General features: G+C 45.1%; 1 protein-coding gene across 11 annotated transcripts in view; it reads right to left on the bottom strand.

The window, feature by feature from the left end:
* The window catches only part of IL1R1 (interleukin 1 receptor type 1), a 66,267-nt gene that overhangs the window by 20,797 nt on the left and 19,246 nt on the right, over nt 1–26,224 (bottom strand). For 4 of the 11 annotated variants that reach the window (XM_077133965.1, XM_077133976.1, XM_077133974.1 and 1 more), the window contains exons 2-3: nt 7,705–7,781; nt 2,618–2,684 (exon numbers count right to left, since the gene is read on the bottom strand). In XM_077133965.1, coding sequence (XP_076990080.1) covers nt 2,618–2,678 — 61 coding nt within the window. In that variant the 5' untranslated portion in view covers nt 2,679–2,684; nt 7,705–7,781. Of the gene's footprint in view, nt 1–2,617; nt 2,685–7,704; nt 7,782–8,982; nt 11,015–11,311; nt 11,351–16,465; nt 16,578–17,141; nt 17,435–26,224 lie in introns of those variants that run through there. The other 7 variants (XM_077133971.1, XM_077133970.1, XM_077133968.1 and 4 more) reach the window with 6 other exon arrangements.

The raw sequence follows: 26,224 nt of genomic DNA, 5'->3' as shown, positions 1-26,224 counted from the left end.
TACTTAGTCTCATTTCACTCTTCCCCCTTTGGTCGAGAAGGTTTTCTCAATCCCTTGATGTTAATTCTCAGCTCATTCTAGGGTTTTTTTCAGTCCCTTGATGCTGAGTCTCAGCTCATTCCAGGATCTCTGTCCCATGTTGCCAGGAAGGTCCACACCCCTGGGAGTCATGTCCCACGCAGAGAGGGGGAGGGTGGTGAGACTGCTCGTCATGTTGGCTGGAGAGAGAGGCCACATCTGAGCAACAAAAGAGGCTCTCTTGGGGGTGACTCTTAGGCCTAAATTTTAAGTAGACTTGACTTATCCTTTGTGGGGTTAAGTTTCATATGAACAAACCCCAAGACTGGGGGCTCAGCCTATAGCTTTGGTTGTCCACACTGCTTGTGAGAATATCAAGAATTCAACTTGGGGAAGTTGAATTTCTCCCCACTCTCACCATTCCCCGAAGGAGCCCTATGCCTTTTAAAGAAACTGAATGTGAATTACCTTCCCACAAAGAAAATGTCAGGCCTAGATGGCCTCACCAGTATATTCTATCAAATGGTTATGGAAGAAGTGATGCCAGATCTACAGTTGTGGAAAACAAGAGCCTAGCCAAAAATGTAAAAGGAAGATCTGAGAAACTCAGTGTCCACAGGGGGCTTTGAAAAACTCTGACATATTCCTGAGGTACCATGAAGCCTACACATATGAGCAGGGCTATGCACATGCCTAGGAAAGACCAGAGAAGGCACAAGCGTCTCACACCTGGATGACCTTAAGGTCAGGCACAAGTAGAAGGTGAACACTACGCAGAGTTATAACCAACCTTAGCTATGTGTAGCAGGAGCAACAATAACAGTGGTGATAAAAATAATAAACTTAAGTAAGTTCTCTGCTAAATATACTCTCCTAGCTATCTGGGTTATGCCCCACCAGTCAACCAAAATTGCTCTGATAAAGGCCACCCATTACTTTTAAATTGCTAAATCAAATAAACTCTCAGTCATCATCTTACTTGATGATTTGCTTTGACTCATGTTACCACTCTCTCATCCTTAGTACTTCTTCACTTGGCTTTCAAGACTTTTCTGGGTCTCTTACATTTCAGGCCAGGCTTTCACTGGTTCTCTGGTCAGTGATAAGTCTGACCACCAGTCCTTACAAGATTGCAGGTTCATCCTTGAAGTTCTTTTCTTTCCCAACCATACTTACTCCCCAGGAGACCCTAGTCTCATGGCCCTAATACCAACCACTCTCTGATGTCTCCAATTTTATATCTCCAGACAGAACCTCAGACTCCAGACTGCTTAGTCAACATCACCACCTAAGATGTCTAATGGACAGATACACTTAATACATCCAATCTGACTCCTTATCGTCCCCCATCCCGTCAGGCAAAAATCCTTCAACCACCTACGGTTATTCTCTTTCCTTCACACACCAACATCCAATCCATCTTTAAATATTGTTGTCTCTATCTTCAAAATATATCCAAAATTTGGCTGCTTTTCACTTCTTCTTGCCACCCCCATACAAGCCTCTATCGTTTCTTGCCTGCAACAAGCTACCCTTGCCTGAGTTATTGTAACAGCCTCATAACTGGCCTCTGTGTTTCTGCCTTTATCTTCCTGTAATTTATTCTCAACAGGAACTTGAATGAGCCTATTAAAATATAAACCAGGTCATCACTAATTTTGAGCAGAGAACCCTGCAGTCTTCCCACCTCACTCAAGCAAGCCAAGAACATCACAGAGATCTTTAGGGCACTCCACAGTCAATCCTCTACTATCCCTCCATTACCCAAGTGACCTCATCTCCTATCACCTGCCCCGCCTTTCACTCTGATGCAAACACGCCATACAGTCTTTGGCCACAGTGCACAGTCTCTTTGCACATGCTGTGTGGATCGTTTCCTCAGCCCCAAACGATATTTGTATAGCTCCCTTCTTCTCCTGGTTTAACTCAAATGTCAACTAGTGGGGCCTTTTCTGGCCATACTATTAAAAATTTAGCCTTTGGCCTAATTCAATCCCAAAACTTTATGCCTTCTTCCCTTTATTTTCTCCCTACTCTTTTCACTATATTACATTATATATATTTACTAACGTGTTATCTCTCTCTCCTACAAGAATGTAAACTCCATGCAGGCAGGTATTTTTACTGTATCCTCAGCACCAACTGCCCAGCATATGGTTAAGGGCTCAATAAATTTGTAATAAGGTAGGAAGAGGGGAAAAGAAAGAAGGAATAAAAAAAGAAAACAAAGAGCGGTTGCTTGAAAATTTCCAATTGCGTGTTCATAAAAATACTTTTAATACCTTTTCTAAACAAAAGCCAGAATTTCCCATATTCATGCTCTTCAACTGGCAAAAAAGCAGAAAGAGACATTTTTGGAGAACTAGATTTTATCTCTTGATCTGAAACTACGGGTCCTCAGTTTCCTAATCTTTAAAATGAGAGAATGCGAGTTGAAGATGCTGAAAGGAACTGGCAGTACAGCTCTCACTATGAGGCTCTGTGTCATGGAATTCAATACTAGCAGGTAATAAAAATGACTGTGTTAGATATGTTACCTCACATCTTCTAAATAATAGATTTTTTAGCAGACATGAATACAAGGAAATGTTTAACTTACCAGCCTTGTAACAAGCAATCAGTAGAGCTATGAAACAAACAATTCTGAGTAGCACTTTCATATTCTCCTGGGAAAATGTAGAAATGGAAGAGAGATAAAAGTGAAAAAAGAATTACTATTCCAGAAAATTTCTAAAACCTACTATACATGGGCAATCACCTGTCCCCACCCTCATCCCCTTTCACACAAATGGATTTGCCTTCCTATATCAGTCCGTGATCACGCACAGCTACGGGCGGAAAATTAGCAAAGGGTTGGAGGGCTGGGTGGGATGACGATTTTTAACAGAATTGGGGACAAACGTCACAACCCAAAGTTTTAAAAATCTCCATAATTTGTCCCAATACACATCTTTAGTTTAAATTCCACTTAAATTTCCCCTAAAATCTATCTATGTGACATCCAAAGTAGACTATTCAACAGATCCTAAGCCAACTTCACTTCTGCTTATGTGAATCTGTTCTCCACATGAAAAGTACCCTGCTACCAGATCCACTCACAAAAGTCTACCCACACTGCTAGGTTTAATTAAAAAAACACTAAACTGTTTGCACAATACGATACAGCTACATGGAATTGTATAGGAAAAGGCTAAAAAATTTTGACAATATATTACAATTGGGTTGTAAACATAATGTAAACCATGGACTACAGCTAATAGTACAATTATAACAGTGTTCTTTCATCAACTGTAACAAATGTACTACACCAATGCACGGTGTTTCTAATAGGGTGATATATGGGAACTCTCCATGAATGATTTTTCTGTAAACCTACCACTTTTCTAATAAAAATAAACTCAGTTTATATATATTGTGGATTTTTCCCCCACTCTCTCTGGAACTTTCTGTACTTTCTGAAATTTCTACAGTGAGCATGTATTAATTTTATCACAAGAAAAAACCCCTCAAAATCCACAGCCACACCAACACAGCATCACCTACAACAGGTATTGGCCAGCTATAGGGCCACATATTAAAGTGAGATCTAATAATGTATTCTATTAATTACATAAAGCTTCACCTGCACACACTCAGAGGGGGGTCAGATTAAGAACTTGCCCAACACTGTAAGGAAAACATCTTCATTGCCTTATTCACAAAGCTAAGTCACAAAATAATAAGGAATTTTAGTTAATGTGATAAAAAAATTCAATTTTTCCCTAGCTTTCTAAAATACCTAAAGCCCAAATGAAGTTAATGTTCAACATAGTCTCTTTCCCTTTCTAAGCTGTGCCTGTTGTCACCTGGTACCGTACGGGGGACCATGCGATTATGTACAATAGACTCCAGACTTGTATATCTAGCCAACTGTTGTGCAAACCCACTCGATGGCCCACAAGCCCCTCAAACTCAACAGGGCCAAAATCAAACTCGTTTTCTCTTCCAGCAAACTTGCATCATTCCCCGCACGACACTTCTATGCATCACCATGAGTGTGCCCAGCAAAATACCTAGGACCAACTATCCTGACACCACCAACCACCCCCCCGTGATCTTCCCACTCGTCTCCTTGAGAACAGCCAGCCAGCCCTCTTCACTCAAGCTCCACTGTTGGTGCCTCTTTAGTTCAAGCCATCCCCATCTCCTGACTGGAGTAATCATGGCAGCAGGCTCCTTGCTGGTCTCCCTGCCTATAAACTTCTGCCAATCAATCCAAAGAGAGTCTCTAAACCATGAGACCATCAAATTATCCATTCGAAACACCTTCCCTGGTGCCCCAGGGTGCCCAGATCCTCAGTAAAGGATACAGGTTCTTCGTGCTTAGGCTCTAGCATAGCTCTCCAGACCTATTCCTACCCATCACTCCTCTCAGCACACTCCACATGTCAGCCAGGACCAGCCTGTTTGCCAGCCTCTGAGGCTCTGCCTCTGCTATTCCCTCTGCCTTTTCCCTTACTAGCTGATACATTCATCAAGTCACAGCCCCATGCCACCCCTACCCCACCCAGGGGGCGTCCGTCTACTATATCTCCATGGCTAACTAAGCTTATATCCATTATAGCATTTAGCCCACTTTACTGCAGTCATCCAAAGACAGGAGACCACGTGAGGGCAGGAACTGCAACCTGCCCATCATGTATCCACAGTGCCGGGCACTGTGCCTGGGCGGTGGAAGTCCTTAATAAATCTTTGTGGAAAAATGACCAAAAATTCACAAAAGAAGAAGCTATCTCCTCCATCCAACTTCAGAGGTAATGTCCAGAGTAGACCATGGGACTTCATGTTTTGGGGAAAATGTGCATTTTAATTTTTCACAGGCTATTAAATTTGCCTGTATCCTTATCAGTAGAGACAAAACATTTTAACTGAGACATCACTAATTCAGACTCTACTAATGACATGCAAACATTTTAATATTAGCTGGAAAATGTTCAGTTTAATAAGTTGTATTAAAAGGTATAAAAGATGTTACAACAAGCTTTTAAAATAAAAGCCAAAAAAAAAGACTTTCTAAGCATGCCAGGCATAGCCATTCTTATTCACTTCTGTTCCCTTCACTGCCAGCATCAGGATGATGATTCTTAAGCCTGGTTCAAGCTTAAAACCTACCTGAAAGTAGTAAAACTGCATTCCTTAAATATTCTGTAATATTGACATTTTATTAATATAAACTGGCCTCCCAAATTAGCCTAGTTTAATGGCATTATTACCACATTTACCTTTAAATGATTTTCAGATTATAAGACAGAAGGTTTTGAGCCTGGCTTATTACCTCTTTCTGTGAATATGTGAGCATGTACCCTAAGTCTTTCTAATAAAGAGAAATGAAAGTGTTAAAATGTTTCTCAATTACCAGTTTCAGGCTAACTGATTACTCACGTTAACGTATTAAAAACGAAGTAGGGGCAATTACGAAATCAACTGAACATCTGCCAGTTGTTATTTCATTTAGTTACAAGATCTGGCTTGTTTCAGTAGAAGGTAGGGGTGGAAAAAGGGGAAGGTACCAGACTTAATCTCACAGAATTTATCGTGAAGATAATAATCTAAGTTAATTGTGGACAATGTTCAACTCGGGCTTTCAACAGGACCGGTGCGGCTTGACCCTACAGGGTGGTGTGGTCTTGGACATGACAGCCCCTGGGCCTCAGTTTCCTCACCTGTCCAAGGGGAGTGATCAACCGAATGACATCAGATCCCTTCCCACTCTAAAAGTCTATAAAACAGAGGCGATCAAACCCCACAGGTCCAGACTTCACCTGCCCCAGAACTGCTCCAGGAAACAGTAGGGTGGTGGGGGGAGCCCTTCCCCTCAGCAGTCTCAGACGTGGGGTTAATGGTCACATGACCTAAGGGAGCGAGGACACCTGACTAGAATGAGATAAAACACGTATCCCAGGCTAATGCAAATGCACTCCCAACAAAAGTCAACACAAACCCTAAAATAACAGAATTCTTAGGTGGCTGGCAAATCTGACCAGTCTCAGTAGTGCCAAGGGTTGAAAGGCAGCTCCAGGCAGGCAGCCCTTCAACGCACATTCATGTTCTACCGTATGCCACGCAGGGGGCAAGGGCCAGAGACAAAAAAGGAAAGAAAAAGTGGGCCTGGTCCTCAGGATGGCCGCAATTTAGGTATTTACCACAGGAGATGAGGAAATCTACTCTTCATTTCCCACTGATGGCACCATGCAAAACTGTGCCGCCTATGTACCTCAGTGTTTTCATTTGACAAAAATGGGGATGACAATAACAGTATGTGTCACTGAGGGTTCTTATGAGAATTAAATGGGTTGTCACATATTAAAGCTTTAGAACAGTACCTAACAATGGTCAGCACTCAAGCGTCAGCTGTTACTAAATCCCCTCATGTTCTAATGTCAAGTATAAGTTTGGGTAAAATGATTTCAGATATCCATTCATTTCTTGATCTGAACATTTCCACATTCAACAATGACATATTGAATATATTCTAAGGGCCAGCATCTGTATTTGGCCTGGGAACAAAACTATGAATAATCACCCAGCACCAGGATCAAGGAGCTCATCAGACAGCAGGGAAAATGGGCGTATTGACCGAGTTATACCGTAAACGTGGGAGTACCCAAGGGAACACATACTCCCAGGCTATGGAGGAAAACAAACACCGGGACCTGGAGGAGGTTTCCTGGATGAGGTGTTACCTAAACTGCACGTGGGCAGGGGGTGAAGGGCTGTACACGAGAAGACCAAGCAATACCATGCTGCTGGAGGATGAACCAGAGCAGACACGAAGGGGTAAGCCTGGAGAAGCTACAAGCACCAGAAGGTGAAAGGTCTCGCCGAGGAGTATGGACTGCAACTTGTAGTTGTGGGAGAGAATCATGTAAAGATCTTCAGCCAGGAGGTACAGTATGCTCAGACTTTCATTTTTTATACACATTTTGGCACTTGTGTGGAATATAAACAGGAGGGGACACAGGAAGACAGAGCAGCCTGCTGTGGAGGTGCAGATGGGAGAGGATGAAGGTGGTAGTCAGCCAGCAATAAAAGAAATACGGACAGGGGGCATATCTGAGAACTGCCCTGAGGGCAAGCAGGAGAACCAGGGAGTGATTGTGGACAGGACACAAGGTAGCAGGAGGTGCCGGCCCTGATTTGCTGAGGTGGAGACCAGGGAGAAGCAGGTCTGGATAAGGAGGTCAGGTTCAGGCACCCAAAGATGCCCAGCTGGGCCACACTCAGCAGCACTGGGCCCCGCGTGTCCTGGGGCTATGTGGGCAGGGTTATCTCCCAGAGAACTCAAGATATGAGTAAGGGCTGAAAGTTACCTAACAAGTGACAGCGAGGCCTGGAATGTTCTGGGATCGGGGAGAGAGCAGACGCTGAAATGGGAGCAGTCATCCCACAGGCCACAGCTAGAACTATAGTAAAGGGTAGGCAGGGTGACCTGGGAAGTTGGGTAAGCAATAGCTTTCTTAATAGGGTCATAGATTCTTTAAAAATCTGATAAATTGATGGAACTGATCCAAAGAACAATGTCCCAACAAAAATAAAATATTGTTTTGCATACAGTGGGGAGCTACTGAAGGACCACCTGAAGCCGAAACTTGAGGACTGCAGCTGCTTATGACAAAAGGCAGGCAGGCCCCTGCAGTGCGCCGTTACCTCGGAGAACTCCTTTCCTTGTACTAAGTGGTCTCGTTTCTCAGGAGTGAGTTGCCATCTTCAAGGGGTGCTTCCACCTAGAAAGGAAGAACATGCGTGTAAACTTGAATAAAGAAGCTGACAAGGCAGGAGCAGACTGCAACCGTCAAGAGCTGATACCCCAAAACAGGTTTTCAATGCTTACAAAAATAAGCCAAATGCTTAAAAATTATACATTCCACAGTCTTTTGAGACAGAACATTTTCAAAAAATGAAATCACAGAGTTTAGGAACATAAAGAGGTTGGAAACCATAAGATTTCTTTGGTTAATCAAATGCATCTGACCTTTTACTAGACATGGGGATGCAGAAATGAATAAAACAAACTCTGAGGATCTTGTGGCTTAATGAATTTAGAAAATAAAAGCTCAGGCATTGCCAGAGAGAAAGGTACAAGATGCCAGAAAAAATTAACAGGAACTTTTAAAGAATAGGCACACTCATTTTCTGAGCTCTCACTTTGTATATATTAATTTTAGGAATGTACATTTACCCCAAATTAAATAATTTTTAAAAACTTCATAAAAGCTGAGCTGTAATTTCTATGCTGTTATGTTCTGTAGACTTCTCACCATTTCACCATCCCTTCACCTGATTTCACAGTTTCCTTTAGAATTTTGGAGTCTAATTTTTTTTTTTTAGAACTCAAACACTTTCTTAGGTTTTTGAAAAGCTGGTAAGGCCTAAAGACAAGGTCTTTTAATGCCCATCGGATAAAAGAGCCTGATGAATTTAATGCTAAACATTCTGCATAGATTAGACTTACTATTTAGCTCGCAGTAAAGGAAAAAGGGAAAAGTACACAGCATAACCACTGAAGTGTCAAAGGCACAGTAGCTTAATGATATGAGTAGCAACAGAATACAAAGTCAAAGACTCATGGATCTTCCTGTTCCCAGGCCTAGGACAGTGCCCACCCAGCCCCCAGGAGTTTGCAGTTGGTAGAAATTATGGTGGTAAGGTCACAGAGATAAGGAGGAGGCGGAGAAGGAAGGGCAAGAGAGATTAATTTATTTGGAAGGCCGAGGAAACCTTTTGCAGAGAAACCTCACATCCTTCCTAACCACTTCACTCTCAGGCTTCCTTTCTCCTAGAAACTTCTTATAAGAATCTTTATAGTCACGGTCTCCACTTCTGAATCATACCACAGTCAGGTTTCTATGCTCACTACTCTGAAGTGCAGTTGCCCGATCCACCCCGAGTTCCTCAAATCAAAGGACACTTTTCAGTCTGTCTTACCTGCCATCTCTGCAGCACCTGACCCTACCAATCGCTCCCTCCTTCTTGAAACCCTTGGAGAGGAGGAGGGTCACCACTCACGCTCACTCTCCTGCTTTTTACCTTCCAAGTTGCTATCTGATTCTTTCACAAGCTCTTCTCCTTATCCTGTCTGTAAACAATGTGCAATTCTGCCTCTATGATAGCTACAGTGCTTTCTGGATGTGTGATGCAATTCTAATGCTCTTAGTCTGCCAACTCCTACCGTGACTTCCGACCTGCTCTGAACTCGTTCTGATGAGAAACCTCTCGCATTGGCCCTTGTAGCTCTCCCCCCGCCCGTCTTCCTCAAAGCCACAGTGCCAAGTTACCTAGGCTCACCCTGCTGAATGTCCCTGGCTCAGGCTTCTGGCTGTGGGACTCAGGGTTCAGGCAGCATTGGATGACATCTTTGGTGCTACCTGGATAACTCTGAACTGCTTAAGTACAGAGCAGTCGCTCCCCTCTCCCACACCCCTGGGCCACAAACAGGGGTATGAGAGGAGCTCATCCTACAAATCTTCCTTGTGGTAAGAGTTCAGTAAATTCTAGTGGAAGAAAGGAAGGAGGGAGGAGGACAGGAACAGACCCATATACACACCTGCACATCTGTCTTTGCATTAGATTCCCTAGGAACTAATGCCTGGGCTAGGATCATGAAAAAGGATGGGATCTGGGTACTGAGTGTGGGTCAGACAATAGGAGTGCAAGGGGAACTGTAACTGGAGTCTGGAGATGGTTGAGAATCACACAGGAGAAGGTAGAACGCTACTTAAGGAGTTTGCAAGGGCCTCATGTCTACACAGCGGCAGAAAGTGTTAGGGGTGGACAAAGACTTGTGTAGAGAGAGCAACAGTAATGGGGCTAGACATTGAGACCTGATAATGCCAGGGAGAATACTAGGTAAATAAAACATTCCTTATTCAGAGGCAACTTATCCATATCAGTGATGGTTTTATAAAAAATGACCTATAATAACATTCAAAATATTTCTTTAGAGTGGAAGCAACCCAAGAGTCTATCAACAGATGAACGTATCAACAAATGTGGCATATTCATACGATGGAATTATTATTCAGTCATAAAAAAGAAAGAAGTTTTGATAAATGCTATACTAAAACATGTATGAATCTTGAAGATATCATGGCAAGTGAAAGACAAGTCCATAGAGACAGAGGTAGATTAGAGGTTACCAGGGGATGGGGAGAGAGGATGAGAGTTACTTCTTAAAGGTTACAGAGTTTCTGTCCTGGGTGATGAAAAGTTATGGTAATGGGTGGTGATGATGGCAGCACAACATTGTAAATGTAATAAATGCCACTGAATTGTATACTTAAAAATGGTTAAAATGGTCACTTTTATGTTTCATATATATGTTACCACAATAAAATTTTTATGGTGAGAAACTTTATAAAGAAAATACCAACAACAAGAAGTCACAGATAGGCTCCATTGTGCTATTTTTCTAGGTTGTATTTTCCACATGAAACAAAACTATTAAGAAAAGGGAAAGGATACAACCACACAGCACATTAGTAAGCCTAACATACGGCTCCTCGTGTAATGCCTTAGGCGCATGGTGCCTGCGCGGACTTGCTAACACCTTCTCTGCAGCAGCTTCCGGCTGCAGGGAGAGGCCCAGCTGGGCGTGGGGCCAGCAGGGGCCTCAGAATTGTCACCCCAACCCTAGCAGCCCTGTCCATGTGCCACGGTGCTCCAGGACGCGCCAGCGGATGGGAAGCTCGGCTTTATGGCAATCACATTGAAAAGCTAGGAATTGCTAACATGCTCTCGAGGGCAGCTGCCTTGTCTTTTGGTGATTACCACATATTTGGAAATGTCATTTTATCACAACATGCAACGGTTTATACGTATGGACCATGCCTGGAAAGCTTCTTTTTCATTAAAGATAGAATTCAAACGCACATGAGGCCTAGAACAGTTTCCTCCCAGACCTGGAATGAGAGACTTCAAAGTGAACGGACTGTCACGAGCGCTAACAAAGCGCAAGGAGATACACGAAATTTCGGCCCACCCCAGACCAACGCCCGCTTTCCGGACAGGCCGATCTTCTCCCATTAGCGCCTTCCTGCCCCTCTGCAAGGAACCGCGCCCCCGGCACCGGCGCGGGAAAAGCGACAGCCGGAGGACAGACGGACCCAGTGACGCGGGAGGACAGACGGACCCAAGTGACGCGGGAGGACAGACGGGCTGCCCCAGGGCCTAGGGCCCCAGCGCCTAAGGAGAGGACGTCCTTCCTGTATGGCCACACTGCAATGATCGAACACCTTCCTGGAGAATTCCCCACAACCTTGAGGAATGCGCTCTTCATTCCTGAGGAGTTTCCCACAGTCTGAATCCCGCCTGACAAGACACAAGCCAGGCACCGCGTCCCCCACGTGACGTCAGAATGTCGTCAGGACGCACGCACGCACGCACGCACGCACGCACCATGTGGGGCCATTCCCGGCGGAGGCGCAGCCCCGGCGTGTCCTGCCGCCAGCAGCTGCCCAGGGGTGCACACCACGGTGGGGTCTGGGCGGAGCAGCCCCACGACGCTCAGCGCTGCGTCCAGCGTCTGGGGGGACCCCTGCTTTCCAGCTCCATCCTCCACACAGGCCTGACCACTGCGCAGGCCCTGTGGGGGATGGGCCAGGAAAAGACCCGCCGAGACCCTGGAATCGGTGGCCGGCTGGTTGGGAGTTCCAGGGCTCCCAGGTACCAGGGGCATGGCCAAGAAGTGGGTGCTTGTGGATATATCTTCTTGGCCCTACAGACTGCGGGTCAGGACGAGGGATGTGGTTGGAGGAGGGCCAGAGCAGGGCCCTACAGAAGTATAGGCCTAGGACAGAGGCTGCTCTTGCCTGGGTCTAAGGGAAAGTCTTTGGTCTGCCAAGCTCATGCAGAAACCCGAGAGACAGAGACAGAGAGACACACACGGAGAGAGACCACGGTGAGATGCAAATGTGGCATGACTTTCCATTCTGTAGAGATCAGTAACACAGATGCTACCACACACACAAATCCTAAAAACCCAACTGTACCTTAAATAGAACTATTACTCTTTTCTCCCCGAGAGGAAAAGCTCTATATAGATATGAGCAAACAGAACCACTCTAGGACAGCGGCTAAAAACTCACTCATTGACTTGAAGAAACACAAAAACTTCGGCTATATTCCTACCAGCAGTTTAATCTAAAAGCCAAAGTAGATTTATCTAGATTATTTACCCACATAAATGGGAGCAGGAAAGTTTTTTGCATCAAGTATGCAAAATGATATGAAGATAAAAACTGCTGCAGAGGTTTCAGTGTTGCTATTGAATCTAAATGATTCAGCTAATGTAAGACACAAAGTCACAAGATTGATGGTTTCAACTAAGGCACATGGGTTATAAATCCAAAGGGGAAACTGAGGTACAGAAAGAAGTGATTATCCTTATAAGGTACCTACAAACAGGAAGGTGAGCTACGTCAAATCTGGACAACTAAGTTGGAGTTTGATGACTTCTTCACTTTGTCCCCAGGGCCTCTTGACAATAGGAACTGGAATCTATAACTGGGATTTTTGCTGTTCCATCCCTCCTTGATAAACATTCTGCCTTACCCTTTCACCCTTCCCTCCTCCCACACAGTTCTGCTCCAGGCATTTCCCAGGGGCTAGGGTACAGAGGCCATTACCACAGAGGAGTTGTCAAAAGTTGACTATGTGAGAGAGATTGATTGAGTGAGTGACTGAATCTCAGATTTCCGGAGCACTGACTTCTGGTCAGGTAAGAACAGTTCTATTTCTCAAACTGGAATCTACACATGGAATCTCAGAGGATTACACGCCCTCTACAAGAATGTTTATGTTGCTTTCACTTCTCTGATTTTTCTATTGAGGGTAAATTTACGTACAACGAAACACACAAATCTTAACTGTACGATTCAGTAAATTTTGACAATTGAATACACCAGGAATATGCCATCAATATTCTGACCATTTCCATCAGGTCCCCAAATTCCCTTGTGCTTCTTTGTAGTCCACTGCCCACCACAGGTGGCAAACACTACTCTGATTTCTATCACCAAATCAATGATCCTTTGACAATTAATGCAAGTGGATTCTGGATGGCTAGCTTATAACCTCTCAATGCCCTGTTATTTCAGGGCCCATGTTTGCATGTGGTTCTCAGTGGGGCCCCTAATGGAGCATTTAAAAACTTCAGGGCAGGGCCCCTTCCAGTTATTACAACAATGCATTCAGTAGAGGAGACCATGGAAGCTAGAAATCTGCCTGTTCCACCCAGTGAAGACTTGTCAAACATTTGGCCCACAGACACTCATGCCAATGAAAATCAAATTTATAATTTTTGGATCTAGCACCTAATACTATTATACACATATAAAAAATATAAATTGGCACAGTTTTCATAGTATTGAGTCTTCCAGAAGACACTGACAGAGTTCATCCCCTGCCTGCAAGAAAAGGTGTTTGTGATTAGCCGCACTTCAGAATCACCTGGGAGCTTTAGAAATACCAGTATCTGCCCTGTGTTAGTTAATGGCTGCTAAAACAAATACCATACAATGGGTTGACTTAATAATAGGAATTTATTGGCTCACAAGGAGGAGGGATCAATATTTTCTGCCTGATGGCCAATTTTGGGGGTTCCTTGGCTTTTCCATCGCATGATAATGCACATAGTGGCATCTTCTTCTTTCTCTTCTGGGTCTGTTGATTTCCAGCTTCTTGCTTCCCCCATGTCTGCTCCATGTCCAATTTCCTTTCCTTTTAAGGACTTCAGTCATACTGGGTTAAGGCCCACCCTCGTTCAGTTTGGGGGACACCCTGACTACTAACATCTGAAAAGCTCCCAGTTACAAATGGGTTCATACCAACAGAACCAGGGGTTGGGACCTGAACATGCCTTTTATGGGGTCAGGATTCGGTCCCCAACATGTTTCCACCTCCATCCCCACCCCCTATGTGCTCTGCGATTCAGTCCTCAAGGTTTTCATTTTATACAGTTTTAACCTCATTTCAGGCTCCACATTGTTTCTACTCTTGTTTTCCTTCCATCTGATTTTCAGATCCTTTCTGGAATAGATTGAAGATGAAAACATTGTTTCCAACACTCTGCTACATGCATGCCCCTGGGCATGGATGGAAAGAGGAGATGGTTCAGAATCCACCTCACAGGTGACCAGGGACTTCAAGGTACCCCATACCCTTTTAACACTTGATGAGACTGCCCCATGCAAGGGCTGTCTACAAGCTTCGGCGTGTTAGGTACTGCCCTGAGGCTACAGGAGCATTTCCTGGTCACTTGCCAGCAGCCAAAGGAAGAACAAAGCTACTAAAAGTATAAACTGTCATCTTGTACCCCCAGCCCACATGAAAGCTTCACAGAGAGGAAAATGCAAACCAAGCACTGACACAGCAGATGGGAAACATCTGGGGGGCAGGTGTGGGATGGGGGACCATGGCCTGTGAATCAGAGTTGCCCCATGATGACTTCTCTCCTTCAAAATGTAACTGGCAAATTAATAGTGGATCCATCATGTAGCCTAACAATATGAGTAGCTCTGTGCTTTCCTATCCCTATGCTTTGTTAGTTCCACTGTAAATGCCAAATGTTGCTACTTTGAGATGTTCCCTCCACAGTGTCTGGTTCAGGTGGATACATCTCTCCCTGATGCCTGCCAGCCAGAGGTTTTCCATCTGCCCTGATTTTCCCATGAGCCCACGGCTGGGTCACTCAGTGCTTCTCAGCACTCTTGCAGGTTCTTTAGGGACACACAGGCCTGGGTCTGTCATCTTCTTGTCCTCCACTGGAGAAGCTGAGTAGTGTCCTCTCGGCAGCCAGTGGGCCCACACCCAGCCCCGAAGGACGGATTTCAGTGAAGCCCCTTGTGCTGGGAGACTGCCGACCTCCTGGGGCTCCACCAGGAGGATTCGGGTCTATTGGTGGGATTTTCCTCTGTCTTCTGCACTGCGCTCTCCCCAGCACTCTCAAAGGTGTCCGGCACATAGTAGGTATTCAATAAACAATGGCTAAAAAATGAATCTAATATGAAGTAGTGTTTCACCAACAGTGAAGGAATTACTCAAAAGATGCCAAATGTTTCAGAACCATAAAGAAAATCTTGATGCCACATCACACTACATATGGCAGTAGTGGGGACAATTAGATATGTGGAGTTTGGTCCTATCCTGTCAATGTCACGTGAGAATTCATTTCCACCATCGTCCTTTCATGGAGACAGCCCCAGTGTGGATGGGCCCAGGAGATGTTCCACGGTAGGGCAGCTAGCCAGAGGAGACTGAAAGCAACGCCAGTTCATTCTCACTCCCCCATCAAACTTCATCCTAAAGGCTCTCCACTTTTTCCTGGCACAAAACTTAATATAAGCTTATGACAGAATATTAAATGAAATATTAAATAGGATATTTATAATAAGAAATTTAAGGTTGCTGATTAAATTGGGTGGGGATAGCAAGCTCTCCCAGCACCACCCCTTGCTTTCCTTACTTCATCAATAGTCACAGAGTTCCCTTTTGTAGGGTCACCCTCCAGAAGCTTAGCACTAGACCAGGACGGTGCCACTATCACATTCGGTGATGGAGGGGCCTCTGCTCACCTTTTCTCCTTGAGGGTTCAGAGGCACCCCTGTCCTCAGGTCTTGGGCTGCAGGGCTTACACCAGGGGAAGGAGGCCATCTGATACCCACACCCTAGCCCAAGAAAGCCCCCAAGTGAGGGTGGAGAGCTGCTGAGCGCGCCCTCCTTCGGGCAGCGCTGGTGGGCTGAGACCATCGTGGGCAAGGCAGAAGGCCTGGGGATTTGGAGTCCGGAAGTCTTATTCTCCTCCTGGGGGCCAGTTCTCCAACGAGTTAGTCGAGCTCAGTAAGCCTCTGCTTCCTCAACTGTAAAATGAGGGTGATAAAAGCACCTCCCCGGTAAGGCAATTGGAAGGATAAAAGAGTAGGGAGGGCCAAACGGTGCTGAACCCGCTCGTGTAAATCCTGAGTGTTTGCTTGGCATCTGCCTGTTTGTAGCCGCCTGGACCCGGCTCCCTCCTCGCTGCGCTTGAGGCATTCCTTCCCTCCCAGTGCCGAGCCTGGGGCTTCCAAACCCAAAGCCCTAAGAGAGAAGCTCCCAAACCAGTTCGGCTTGGCCAGATTAAAACGCCTGGACAAATTACACAGACAGGCAGACACAACCGTAACCCCCTGGATCGATGGACAAGTTCCCCGCAAGAGGGATTTGAAAAACCTTTACTTCTGCTCCATACAGAAAACAAAACCGCAGATTTTAGCGCCAGCGCCTCTTATACAGCAGCGGGGACCCCCGTGCGAGGGGGGCAGGACACCCCGGGGCGCCGGAGGACGGGAGGCGGGCGGGGTCCAGGGTGCCCCGTCCACACCCCCTGCTCCGCGACCCCCGCCCGCCCCGGGCCAGCGGCCCCCTTTCCTCTTACCTGGACGGGCCTGGGCTGGGGAGCCCCGGGAGCGGCGCCACGGGAGCTCCGGGCCGCGCGGGGTCGCCCTCACATCCCCGCGGTCCCGCGCGCCCCTGTCTCGGCAGCCCGGGAGCTCCTGGGGGCGCCGCTTCTGCCCGAGGTGGCCCGCGCCGCGCGCTCCAGCCTCGGCTCCGCGCCCGGGGCCCAGCGGCGCCCGCCTGCGGCCCTCCCTCCTGCGGCCGCCGCTCCGACTCCAGCCCAGCCCCGGCCGCCGCGGGGGCGGGCAGCGGGCGGGGCAGCAGGGCAGGGCCGGAGCCCGGGCAGCACCTCTCGGACGCCGCCCCTGCCTGGGGCAGCCCCGCGGCCCGGACGTTGCGCGCGTGGGGCTACCTCTTCCCCGGCGGCCGCGCCCCCCCAAAATCCCCATCGTGGAGGGAGTGGGAGCCCCGTGGGCCCACCCAGCGTGAGTGCGGGCGACGCTCGGAGAGAGAGGGCCACCCCCACTGCGGAGCGCGGGCTGAAAGTTCAGGGAATCGAGGTCACCCCCTGCGGGCCCCGAGGCAGCCCCTGAAACCTCGGCGCCCAGCGGCCACCCGGCGCACAGAGGAGGCGCAGCCTCTGGAGCCTGATCGCTGGAGACCCGGGCTCTCCCGGGCTGACTTTGTGACCTTGGACGAGTCATTTCTCTCTTTACCTCCGTTTCCCCTTCGGTGAAGAGCATCCCTCTCCTGGCGTTGCTGGGAGATGAAATGAGCTGCCACCTACCAAAATACCCCAGGGGAGGGGCCTGCGGGCATCGCGCTAACGCGGGGGCGCCCAGAGAAAACCCAGTTTCCCTGTGCCTTGCCAGTGCCAGCCTCCCGATCTTGATACCACACCTCCGGCCAGATGGGGTACTCTTTTTAAAAAAAAAACAAATTTTTATTATGAAATATAACACATTTTAAAAAGCAAAAAATTTCAAAGTACATTGTAACAAGTAGTTACAGAATAGATTTCAGAGTTTAGTGTTGGTTACTGTTCCCACAATTTTAGATTTTTCCTTCTAGCTGCTCCAAGACACTGAAGACTAAAAGAAATATCAGTATAACGATTCAGCACTCTTATTCATTTGTTAAATGCTATCGCCTCTGTTATAATCCTATTCTTCTCCTTTGATTCTTCTCCCAATCATTAGGGATATTTGCACTATGCCCTTTCTAATTTTTTCATGTTGGAAAGGGAGGCACACAATATGGAATAGGGGGATGGACCTGGTTGATGTTCTGGAGAGGTTGGCCCCTCTGGGTTTCAGGACTTACCTGGCCCAGAAACCCATCTGGAGGTTGTAGGTTTCTGGAAAGTAATCTTAGTATATGACACTTTTGTAGAATCTCAGATAGAGCCCTAGGTGTTCTTTAGGATTAACAGAAATGCTTTTGGTTGGGGGTTGGCAAAGCATGATAATTAGCAGTATCCAGCTAAAGCTTGCATAAGAGTAGCCTCCAGAATAGCCTCCCTGGAGTCCATTTGAACTCTCTTAGCCACTGATACCTTATTTTGTTACATTGCTTTTCCCCCTTTTGATCAGGAAGGTGTTGTCAATCCTGGTGCCAGGGCCAGGCTCATCCCTGGGAGTCATCTCCCATGCTACCAGGGAGACTTTCACCCCTGTATATATGTCCCACGTAGGAGGAAGATTAATGATTTCACTTGTAGAGTTGGGCTTAGAAAGAGAGAGATGCCACATCTGAGCAACAAAAGAGGTTTTCTGGAAGTAACTCTTAGGCATAACTGTAGGTAGGCTTAGCTTCTCTGCTATAGAAGTAAGCTTCACAAGAGCAAGCTTCAAGATCAAGGACTTGGCCTACTGACTTGGGAGCCCCTAATATTTGAAATAATGTCACAGGTTTCCAGAAGGGGTTCCCTTTTAAACTTAAAACCCACTCTGTTGCCCAGCTCACTTTGCAAATGAGAACTCGATCCAAGAGAAAAGCGATAAATAACCAAGGTTAGCGAGTGGCTACTTGGCAGGGGCACAAGGAGAATGCCTTGGCACACTGGGGTTCTGAAGCAGCCCCGAGCCCCGAGCCGGAAGCCTGCTCTTCTACTACCACTCGCCCCCCTGTTTGCTGTGAGCACTTAACTGGACCACTTCAGTCAAGTGTCTGCCTCTGAGGAGACGGAGATGTTGGGTAAATGACTGCTTCCTTCCTTCCAGTACATTGCTGTGCCTTCCCGCTTCCTTCCAGAGCACGGCAGGCAGTTGTTTCACTAACCCATCTCTTGATAAACCTCTTCAGAGACACTCAGGAATTGTGGTAACCCTGGCCTCAGCTGCCCTAGACAATTCTGGGATGGAGGAAAACAGAAAGGAATGAGGTTCAATCACTCATCAGCCCTAAAAGCTGCCTGGGAGCCTGGCATGACGACAATTTCTCAGCTTTGTTGAAACAGCCATTTCCCTGTCTTATCTGGTTCCCGAAGCTGACATGGTTCCGTTTTCTTGGGGGAGCAGGCACAGATCTGGACCCAGTGACACAGCATCGCTGGCGTCCCTTCACTGTCCCTGTCTCCTAGGACCCCTCTACAGAGCAGCAGAGCAGCCAACCGTGACTGCACTTTAGGATCTCTGGGCAGGTTTAAAATCGCAATACTGGGGCTGAACCCTCAGTGTTTTTAAAGCTCCCAGATGATTCCAACACACAACCAGGGTTGCAAGCAGATGTTCTCCCAGCTTGAGGCTCATATTCTGACTCCATCAGAAGGCTAATTTCTCATGTATGTTCACCTGTGAAAGCTAAAGCAGGTGAGCCTGGCTCGTGCTGGAGCACTAGCCCCAGGAACCACATGTTGGCGAATGTAAATACATCTTGGCATGTATGTAATGAAGATTATTATGCAGTTTACAAACAGAAAGTGACTTTAATTTGTGCAACACTGTAGAAATAAAAATTACAGTCTCCTTTTATGTATTTTTTAAAATTCTGACCCTCCCACCAACCCGGACCCAATCGGCTTCCTAGCCACACAGGCTCCTAGCCTCTGGAGGGACTCTCAAACACTCACCTGTTTCAGGAATGGGATTCAAAGGCTGCCCCCCCTCCATCCACCTGGGCTCTTGAAGGCCTGTTCTGCCTTACTCAACCAACGCTGATTAGTTCCCTGACTCTCTCCTCCCATTGTTTCCTTTCCTTGGATAATTTGTGGGCTTCCCTGGCCCATTTCACCTTCTGGGTGGAAGCATGGTGAGGGAGAATCTGTTATTCCTACACTCTGTCTGCTCGGGTCTCAGCAGCAGCGCCAGCATGCCCTGCCCACAGTCGGTGTGCTTCAGTGTAAACATACCTCTCAGTGAACGTCATGGGGCCTAACGCCTTCCTTCTCAGACGACAACTTACAGGAAATAGAAATAACATCCATAGCCTCTGGTCACCTTCTGATGTGTGACTTCCTCACCATTCTCACAACTCTGAAATGCTCGCCTTTAAGGGTTCTTGACTGTCTGCCACCCCCTGCCCCCAGGTCACCTTTATTAAGAAAGATGATGTTCCCTAAGGAGTTTGTCTGTACTGCACCAGCCAGGCTGCTCAGATATGGGACCGTCTGCTAAGGAATCTCTTTGGGAGAAGAGGCCAATGGGGTGCATGAAGCAAAATCACACTGACACATCCATGGCCAGCTGATTTTTAACAAGGGTGCCAAGTACATTAAATGGGGAAAGAATAAATGGTGTTAGGAAAGCTGGATAGCCACATATCAAAGAATTAAGTTGGACGCCCACCTCACATCCTGTACAAAAATTAACTCAAAATGAATCAAGGACCTGAATGTGAGAACTAAAACCATAAAATTCTTAGAAGAAAGCAATACCTTGTATTCAGCAGTGATTTCTTAGATATTTCTTTGTTATATATTCTTATTTTACAAAAGCATGAACAACAAAAGAAAAAAACAGACAAAATGGACTTCATCAAACTTAAAAGCTTTTGTACATCAAAGGACATTAACAAGAAAATAAAAAGATGGGAGAAAATAGTTGCAAATCATGTATCTGATAAGGGCTTAATGTCCAGAATATATAAAGAACTGCTAAAACTCAACAATAAAAAAGGCAAACAACCCAATTTTAAAATTGGCAAAGGACTTGAATAGATATTTCTCTAAAGAAGTCATACAAATGGCTCAGCATCACTGGTCATCAGGGAAACACAAATCTAAACCATGGGATGATGTTTGACACCCATGAAAATGGTCGTTATCTAAACAAAAACAAAAACAATAATAACAAGTGCTGACAAAGATGCAGAGAAATTGGAGCACATATACATTGTTGGTGGGGTTCTAAATGGTGTGGCTGCTGTGAAAAAGTCTGACAGTTCCTCAGAAAGTTAAGCAGGGAATACCATATGAACTAGCAATCCTACTTCTGGACTGAAAACAGGGACTTAAACAAATACCTGTACATCAGTGTTTATAGCTGCATTGCTCACAATAGCCAAAAGGTGGAAACAACTCAAGTGTGCTTTATCCACTCATCAATAGATGAATGGATAAACAAATGTGGTGTATATGTACAATTGAATGTTATTTGACCATAAAAAAGAATGAAGTTCTGATACATACAACCACATGGATGAACATTGTAGACGTCATTTTGAGTAAAATAACCCAGACACAAAAGGGAAAATATTGTGTGATTCCACGTACATGTAATGCCAGAATATGCAGACTCCTAGAGACAGAATGAAAATTACAAGTCAGCGGGAAGAAGGGATGGGGAGTTTTTGCTTTAATGGTTGTAGAATTTCTGCTCCAGTGATGAAAAAAGTTTCGGTGATGGATGGTGGTATTAATAGGACAACACTGCAAATGTAATTAATGCCACTTAGTTGTACACTTGAAAGTGGTTAAAATGGGAAATTTTGAATAGTATATGTGTAATCACAAAGAAAGTACATTTAAATATCACATTGGCCAATACAGCATGATCTGATGACCTGAAATTTTCCATGGCCCACATGGCAGGACATTTTAAAGTACTTTCCTTTTTAAACGTGAATACTAGATTGAAAGCTTGAAAAAGGAAGTATTTCCTTGAATTCCAAACGCCAAAATGTTGGAAAACTTAGACAATAAAACTTATATCACAAACCTTTAAGTACAAAAAATACATAGCAGTGTGAAGCTATTTTTCCCATCTAAAAGGAGTGGAGTTGATCAGCAGGTGGGAAGGGGAGAATCAGAGGGGACATGACTAGTGTACATTAGAGCTTGGAAGATCTCTGAGAGGTGGCCCAGCACCTGGGAAGATCTCTGAGAGGGGGCCTAGTGCCCCCACTCTCCACCACCACCAAACAAGAGAAACCCTGCCCTCATGTCTGGTAGAGGAGTTGGTGGGGAATCCTAGAAGAGAAGGAGCACCACTAGGTATCCCACAGTGGAGCCCTGGATACTGTCAGTCTCATGGCAAAGCCCCAGGTCCAGCATGGCTCTGGTCAAGGATTGGCCATGGCAGCAGAGCTGCCTGAGGACAGGCTGCCTCACCTAGCACCTCCCGGAGTGTTTAGGTAAAGCAACCAAGAGTCCCAAGTCCTCAAAGGGGACTGTGAAGGGGTTGAGAGCCAAAGACCTGGAAGAGGACTTGCATTAAGTGGTAAGTATGCTTCTAGGTGAGAGAAGATAAAAGATGGCAGTGGACCAGAGCCCCTCCCCGAGAGTATGGGCAACCCTTAAGCTCTTTCCTCTTCATTACCCTCCTCCTTCAAGAACTCAGAGAAAAGAAGGGTCTGGATGAGAAAGAACACTGAATAGAAGTGGTGCGACCCTCAGAAGGGCTTGAGCCAGTGGAACGAAATGACTTTGAATTGGCAACCAAATGGAAACATGGAAGTCATGAGAAAAGTGACTTCAATTGTCAAAATATAAAGAAAATTATATTCTTGCACATGGATGCTCTGTGATTCTTACTTGCTAGATGTATTTTTAGTATTTATGGTATTACCAGTAACCTTTTATACAACCACAACCTTCCCTGAAATAGCTTAGAAAACCACTGTCCTAGATGAACTTCCTTCCACAGCCCAGTTTTTTGCTCCTCTCATACATTTTCCATCTACTGATCTCCAAATAACCACTTTTTTTTTTAAATCTGTCTCTCATTGCCTCTCAACACTGAAATTTCTCAGTGTGAGAAGATTTACACTTTTTTCCCCTAAGCAGTTGTTTGTGAGCCTCTCTGATCATGTTCTTATTCAAATTCCTCTGATTTAGCAAGACCTTTACCAATCAGAAAGCCACATCTGAACTAAAGATGAAAGCTGATAAAGTGTCCCGTGTGTCCTAAGACTGCTATGGGTAATAAACCATTTCTTCAACTCCTTCCTAAGGAGGAGGAAGAAATGATGGACATGGCTAATAGCCCTGTCAATTTTTTATTATAATCGCTCAATGAAGGAGAATGACTGAAGAGGCTTCTTGCACCCTGTTTTTTTTTTCCCATTTAAACACAAAAAGAGCACAGCAAGTTCCAAAGACTGACTTGATAACTAATGGGTCCTGTTGTACCCAACAGAAGCGGATTAGTGGCCTCTTTTACTTAGGCCACTCATTTTAGATTTGATTATTGCTTCAACACATGAAATTTAGAACCCCAAGAACTGAACCATTCATCACCACCCATTTGGCCGCCCTTACCAGCTTCCCCCACGTCATCCAAGAAGTGCCTGTGAAAACCTTTGTGCTCAGTTGTATTAAATTTCATACTCTTCTTTTTCCCTTGTAATTCTACAAGAACCCGCCTCCTTTGGTTCTCTCCAAGTTTCTGTACTTGGTCTCTAAATTTTATCAGTCTTCCTTTTCTATAAGCACCTTCCAAAATTTAGACTTTTGTATTTGGTTTGGGCTCTATCTTTGATCCTTTTGAATGAAACTACCAACTTATCTGATTTCCCCCCCACTTATAATTTTTTAAATTATTTTTTTACTGTGATAACTTATATACAATGCAAAATTTCCCATTTTAACTACTTTCACTTGTACAATTCAGTGATATGATTTCCATTCATAATGTTGTGCTACTAGTACCATCCATCATAAGTGACTTTTAATATGGCCATTGTAATAGATTCAAGAGGGCTGAAAACTCTGCTGCTGACTAAAACAAAGTGTTAATAATAAGGAAAATAATGTGTGTAAGGATGGGTATATGGAACCTGGTACTTTCTGCATGATTTTTCTGCATATCTACACCTTTTCTAATAAAATTATTTGCTGCTGCTCTAGTTGAGTCTAACTTCCCTCCCCTTGAGGCTGCGGTGACGTGCAGAAGATATGACTTTCTGCGTCTCCTAAGACTAGATCATAAAAAACCTGTCAGCTTCTCTTCAGTCCTCTTGGAATACTCCCTCTTGGTGCTCAGAGTGAAGAAGTGCCATGAAACAGATCTTACTATGCTGAGAGAGCCATGGGGAGGCCATAGTGGGGGAGCTCCAGTCCATAACCCCAGAGTCAACCTTTGGCCATGGGTGTGCGCCATCTTGGATGTTTACCCAGTCAACCCAGCCAGCTGCCCTTCAACTGCATGTATGAGATGCCCTGAGTGATAGCCACTCAGCTGAGCCTTATCAACCCACAGAAGAAATGATAACATGCATTCTTAAGTCACCAAGCTTCAGTGTGGTTTGCGACGTGGTTACAGATTAACAAAACAACAACCATAACCAGGAATGTGTCTTGGTTCTCCATTGTCTGTCCTGTACCATGAAGTCAGCCTAACATGCAAGGTCTCTGAGAATTAGAACGACACCTAACTACCCTTCTCCAGAATAATCTTTGAACATACCACAGCAACAGAGGACTTTCTTATTATCATCATGAGGATCCCCCCATGCAAACAAAGGGGGAAAGAAAAGTTATGTCATGTTCAAATAAATTTGAGTTTCAAATATACTATTTTGAGTAAAAAAAATAGCCATCAAAGCATACTTCTCAGCAAATGTTAACTGCAAAAATGCTTTCGTTTCTAGTGTTGCTACTGAATGACTTCCTAAGAAATAGTACACCCCATTAGAACTAATCCTCCACTTCTTATGTAGAAAATGCACTTAGAAGAGTGAAGAACAGTCCACTGATAATAGAAGCAGCAGAAAAATCTAGTTAAACTCAGGCGAGCTACTTTTGTTGAGTCATTTCCCTCATGGTCAAAGATTATGTTAACACCCCCCAGCTATTCATTTCATCTTTCTTCAGAACAAACAACTTGGTAACTACTCAGCAGCAAGTTAACTGCTGTCCAAGAATAATTACTGTTACCTATTACCAGCCAGAGGGAGGATGGGAGTTGGGAAAGTTCTCTGCCTTGGGTCCAAGGGTTGGTAGAAGAGGCTAGATTACCACTGATTCCTTCTTTGCCTCTTGAATCTTCATAAATAAACTGCTGTCATGAGAGCCTGGATGGTGAGTGCTGAGCTGACCCTGCCTTGGGACAGTTAGACCTGCTGATGAAACCTAACATGCAAAGTCTCTGAGAATGCATATGGTCTAGCATGTAAACTGGTATCTTCTTCTCAAGAGGCTAAGGACACTAAGAATTGAGTCTTCCAGAGAGTAACAATGGAAGACTATAACCCCAATTCCAGAATGATGGCATGAAAAACTTAGGATCCATCTGGATTAGACTGTGGGCAGGAGACACAGCAGGCCCCTGGGTGTGACTTACCCATGGGCTCTCAGGAAGAGGCTCTGAGAATTCCCTCTCTTATTCCTCTAGATCTGTGCTATCCAATACATGTAGCCTCTAGCAATATATGACTATTTAAATTAGCTGAAATTAAATAAAATTTAAACTTCTGTTCCTCAGTTGCACATTTCATGAGCTCAGTGGCCACGCATCACTAGTGGCTACCATATTGGAGAGTGTAGCTATAGAACATTTCCATCATTGCAGAATGTTATATTGGGCATTGCTGTTCAAAATTCTAGACAATTCAGGGTTCTTGAAACAAGGGTCCTTCTGGAGCAAGCTAGTCTTCACTGAAAATGGACAACCTGTTCATCTTAAATCCATACTTGAGCAAGGACCTTCTTCACACCTGCCCCTTTTCCTTTCAATTAACCATGTCACCTTTCAGGCCATCTTTTGTTGCTCAACTAAATCCTTCCTGCCTCGGGGAGCCTGAATGACATCATCAGCCTCTGCTCACATTTAAAAGGCAAAGGTCCCCTCTACCTTTTATGTACACAATTTGTATATTATTATAATTACTTTGCCTTCAGCAATATGATTGTACATATGTTGTTTCATGTTTGTATTTTTATTTTCCCTAGTAAAAAATAAATGCAAGATTTTCAGGGATAGGAACCATGTCTTTCATTTTTGGAAGGGGGAGATATCTCTCCATGCCTTGTCCCAGAACGCTCATATTCAACCAGGTCAGTGCTCAGAATGTCAGAAGTGGTCACAGACCACAGCTGATGAAGAGGGAGTAGAGGGGTATTCATTGTAAGCATCACCCTTAAACTGCTCTTCGCAAGCATAGCAGATGCAACTGTGTGTCCCTTTCTTGCAGGGTTGAAAATGCAGCAACACAATATTTATGACTTTCAAATAGTTTTTTAAAAGACCAAGGATTGAAAACACATTTACATTTGCAAATGGAACTGTAAAATATTACCATGCTCTGGATTTTTGTCATTCCTTTTTGCTTGTTCTCCAAGAAAAATAATTTGCAGAGCTTTGCCCTGTTGCATTGATGTATTAACTACGTGCTTATCAAGTAACTTGGCTATTTCCCAAAT

The sequence above is a fragment of the Tamandua tetradactyla genome, chromosome 17 (genome assembly GCF_023851605.1).
Source record: "Tamandua tetradactyla isolate mTamTet1 chromosome 17, mTamTet1.pri, whole genome shotgun sequence".
NCBI lineage: Eukaryota > Metazoa > Chordata > Mammalia > Pilosa > Myrmecophagidae > Tamandua > Tamandua tetradactyla.
This window is presented reverse-complemented; position numbering and strand designations above follow the sequence as displayed.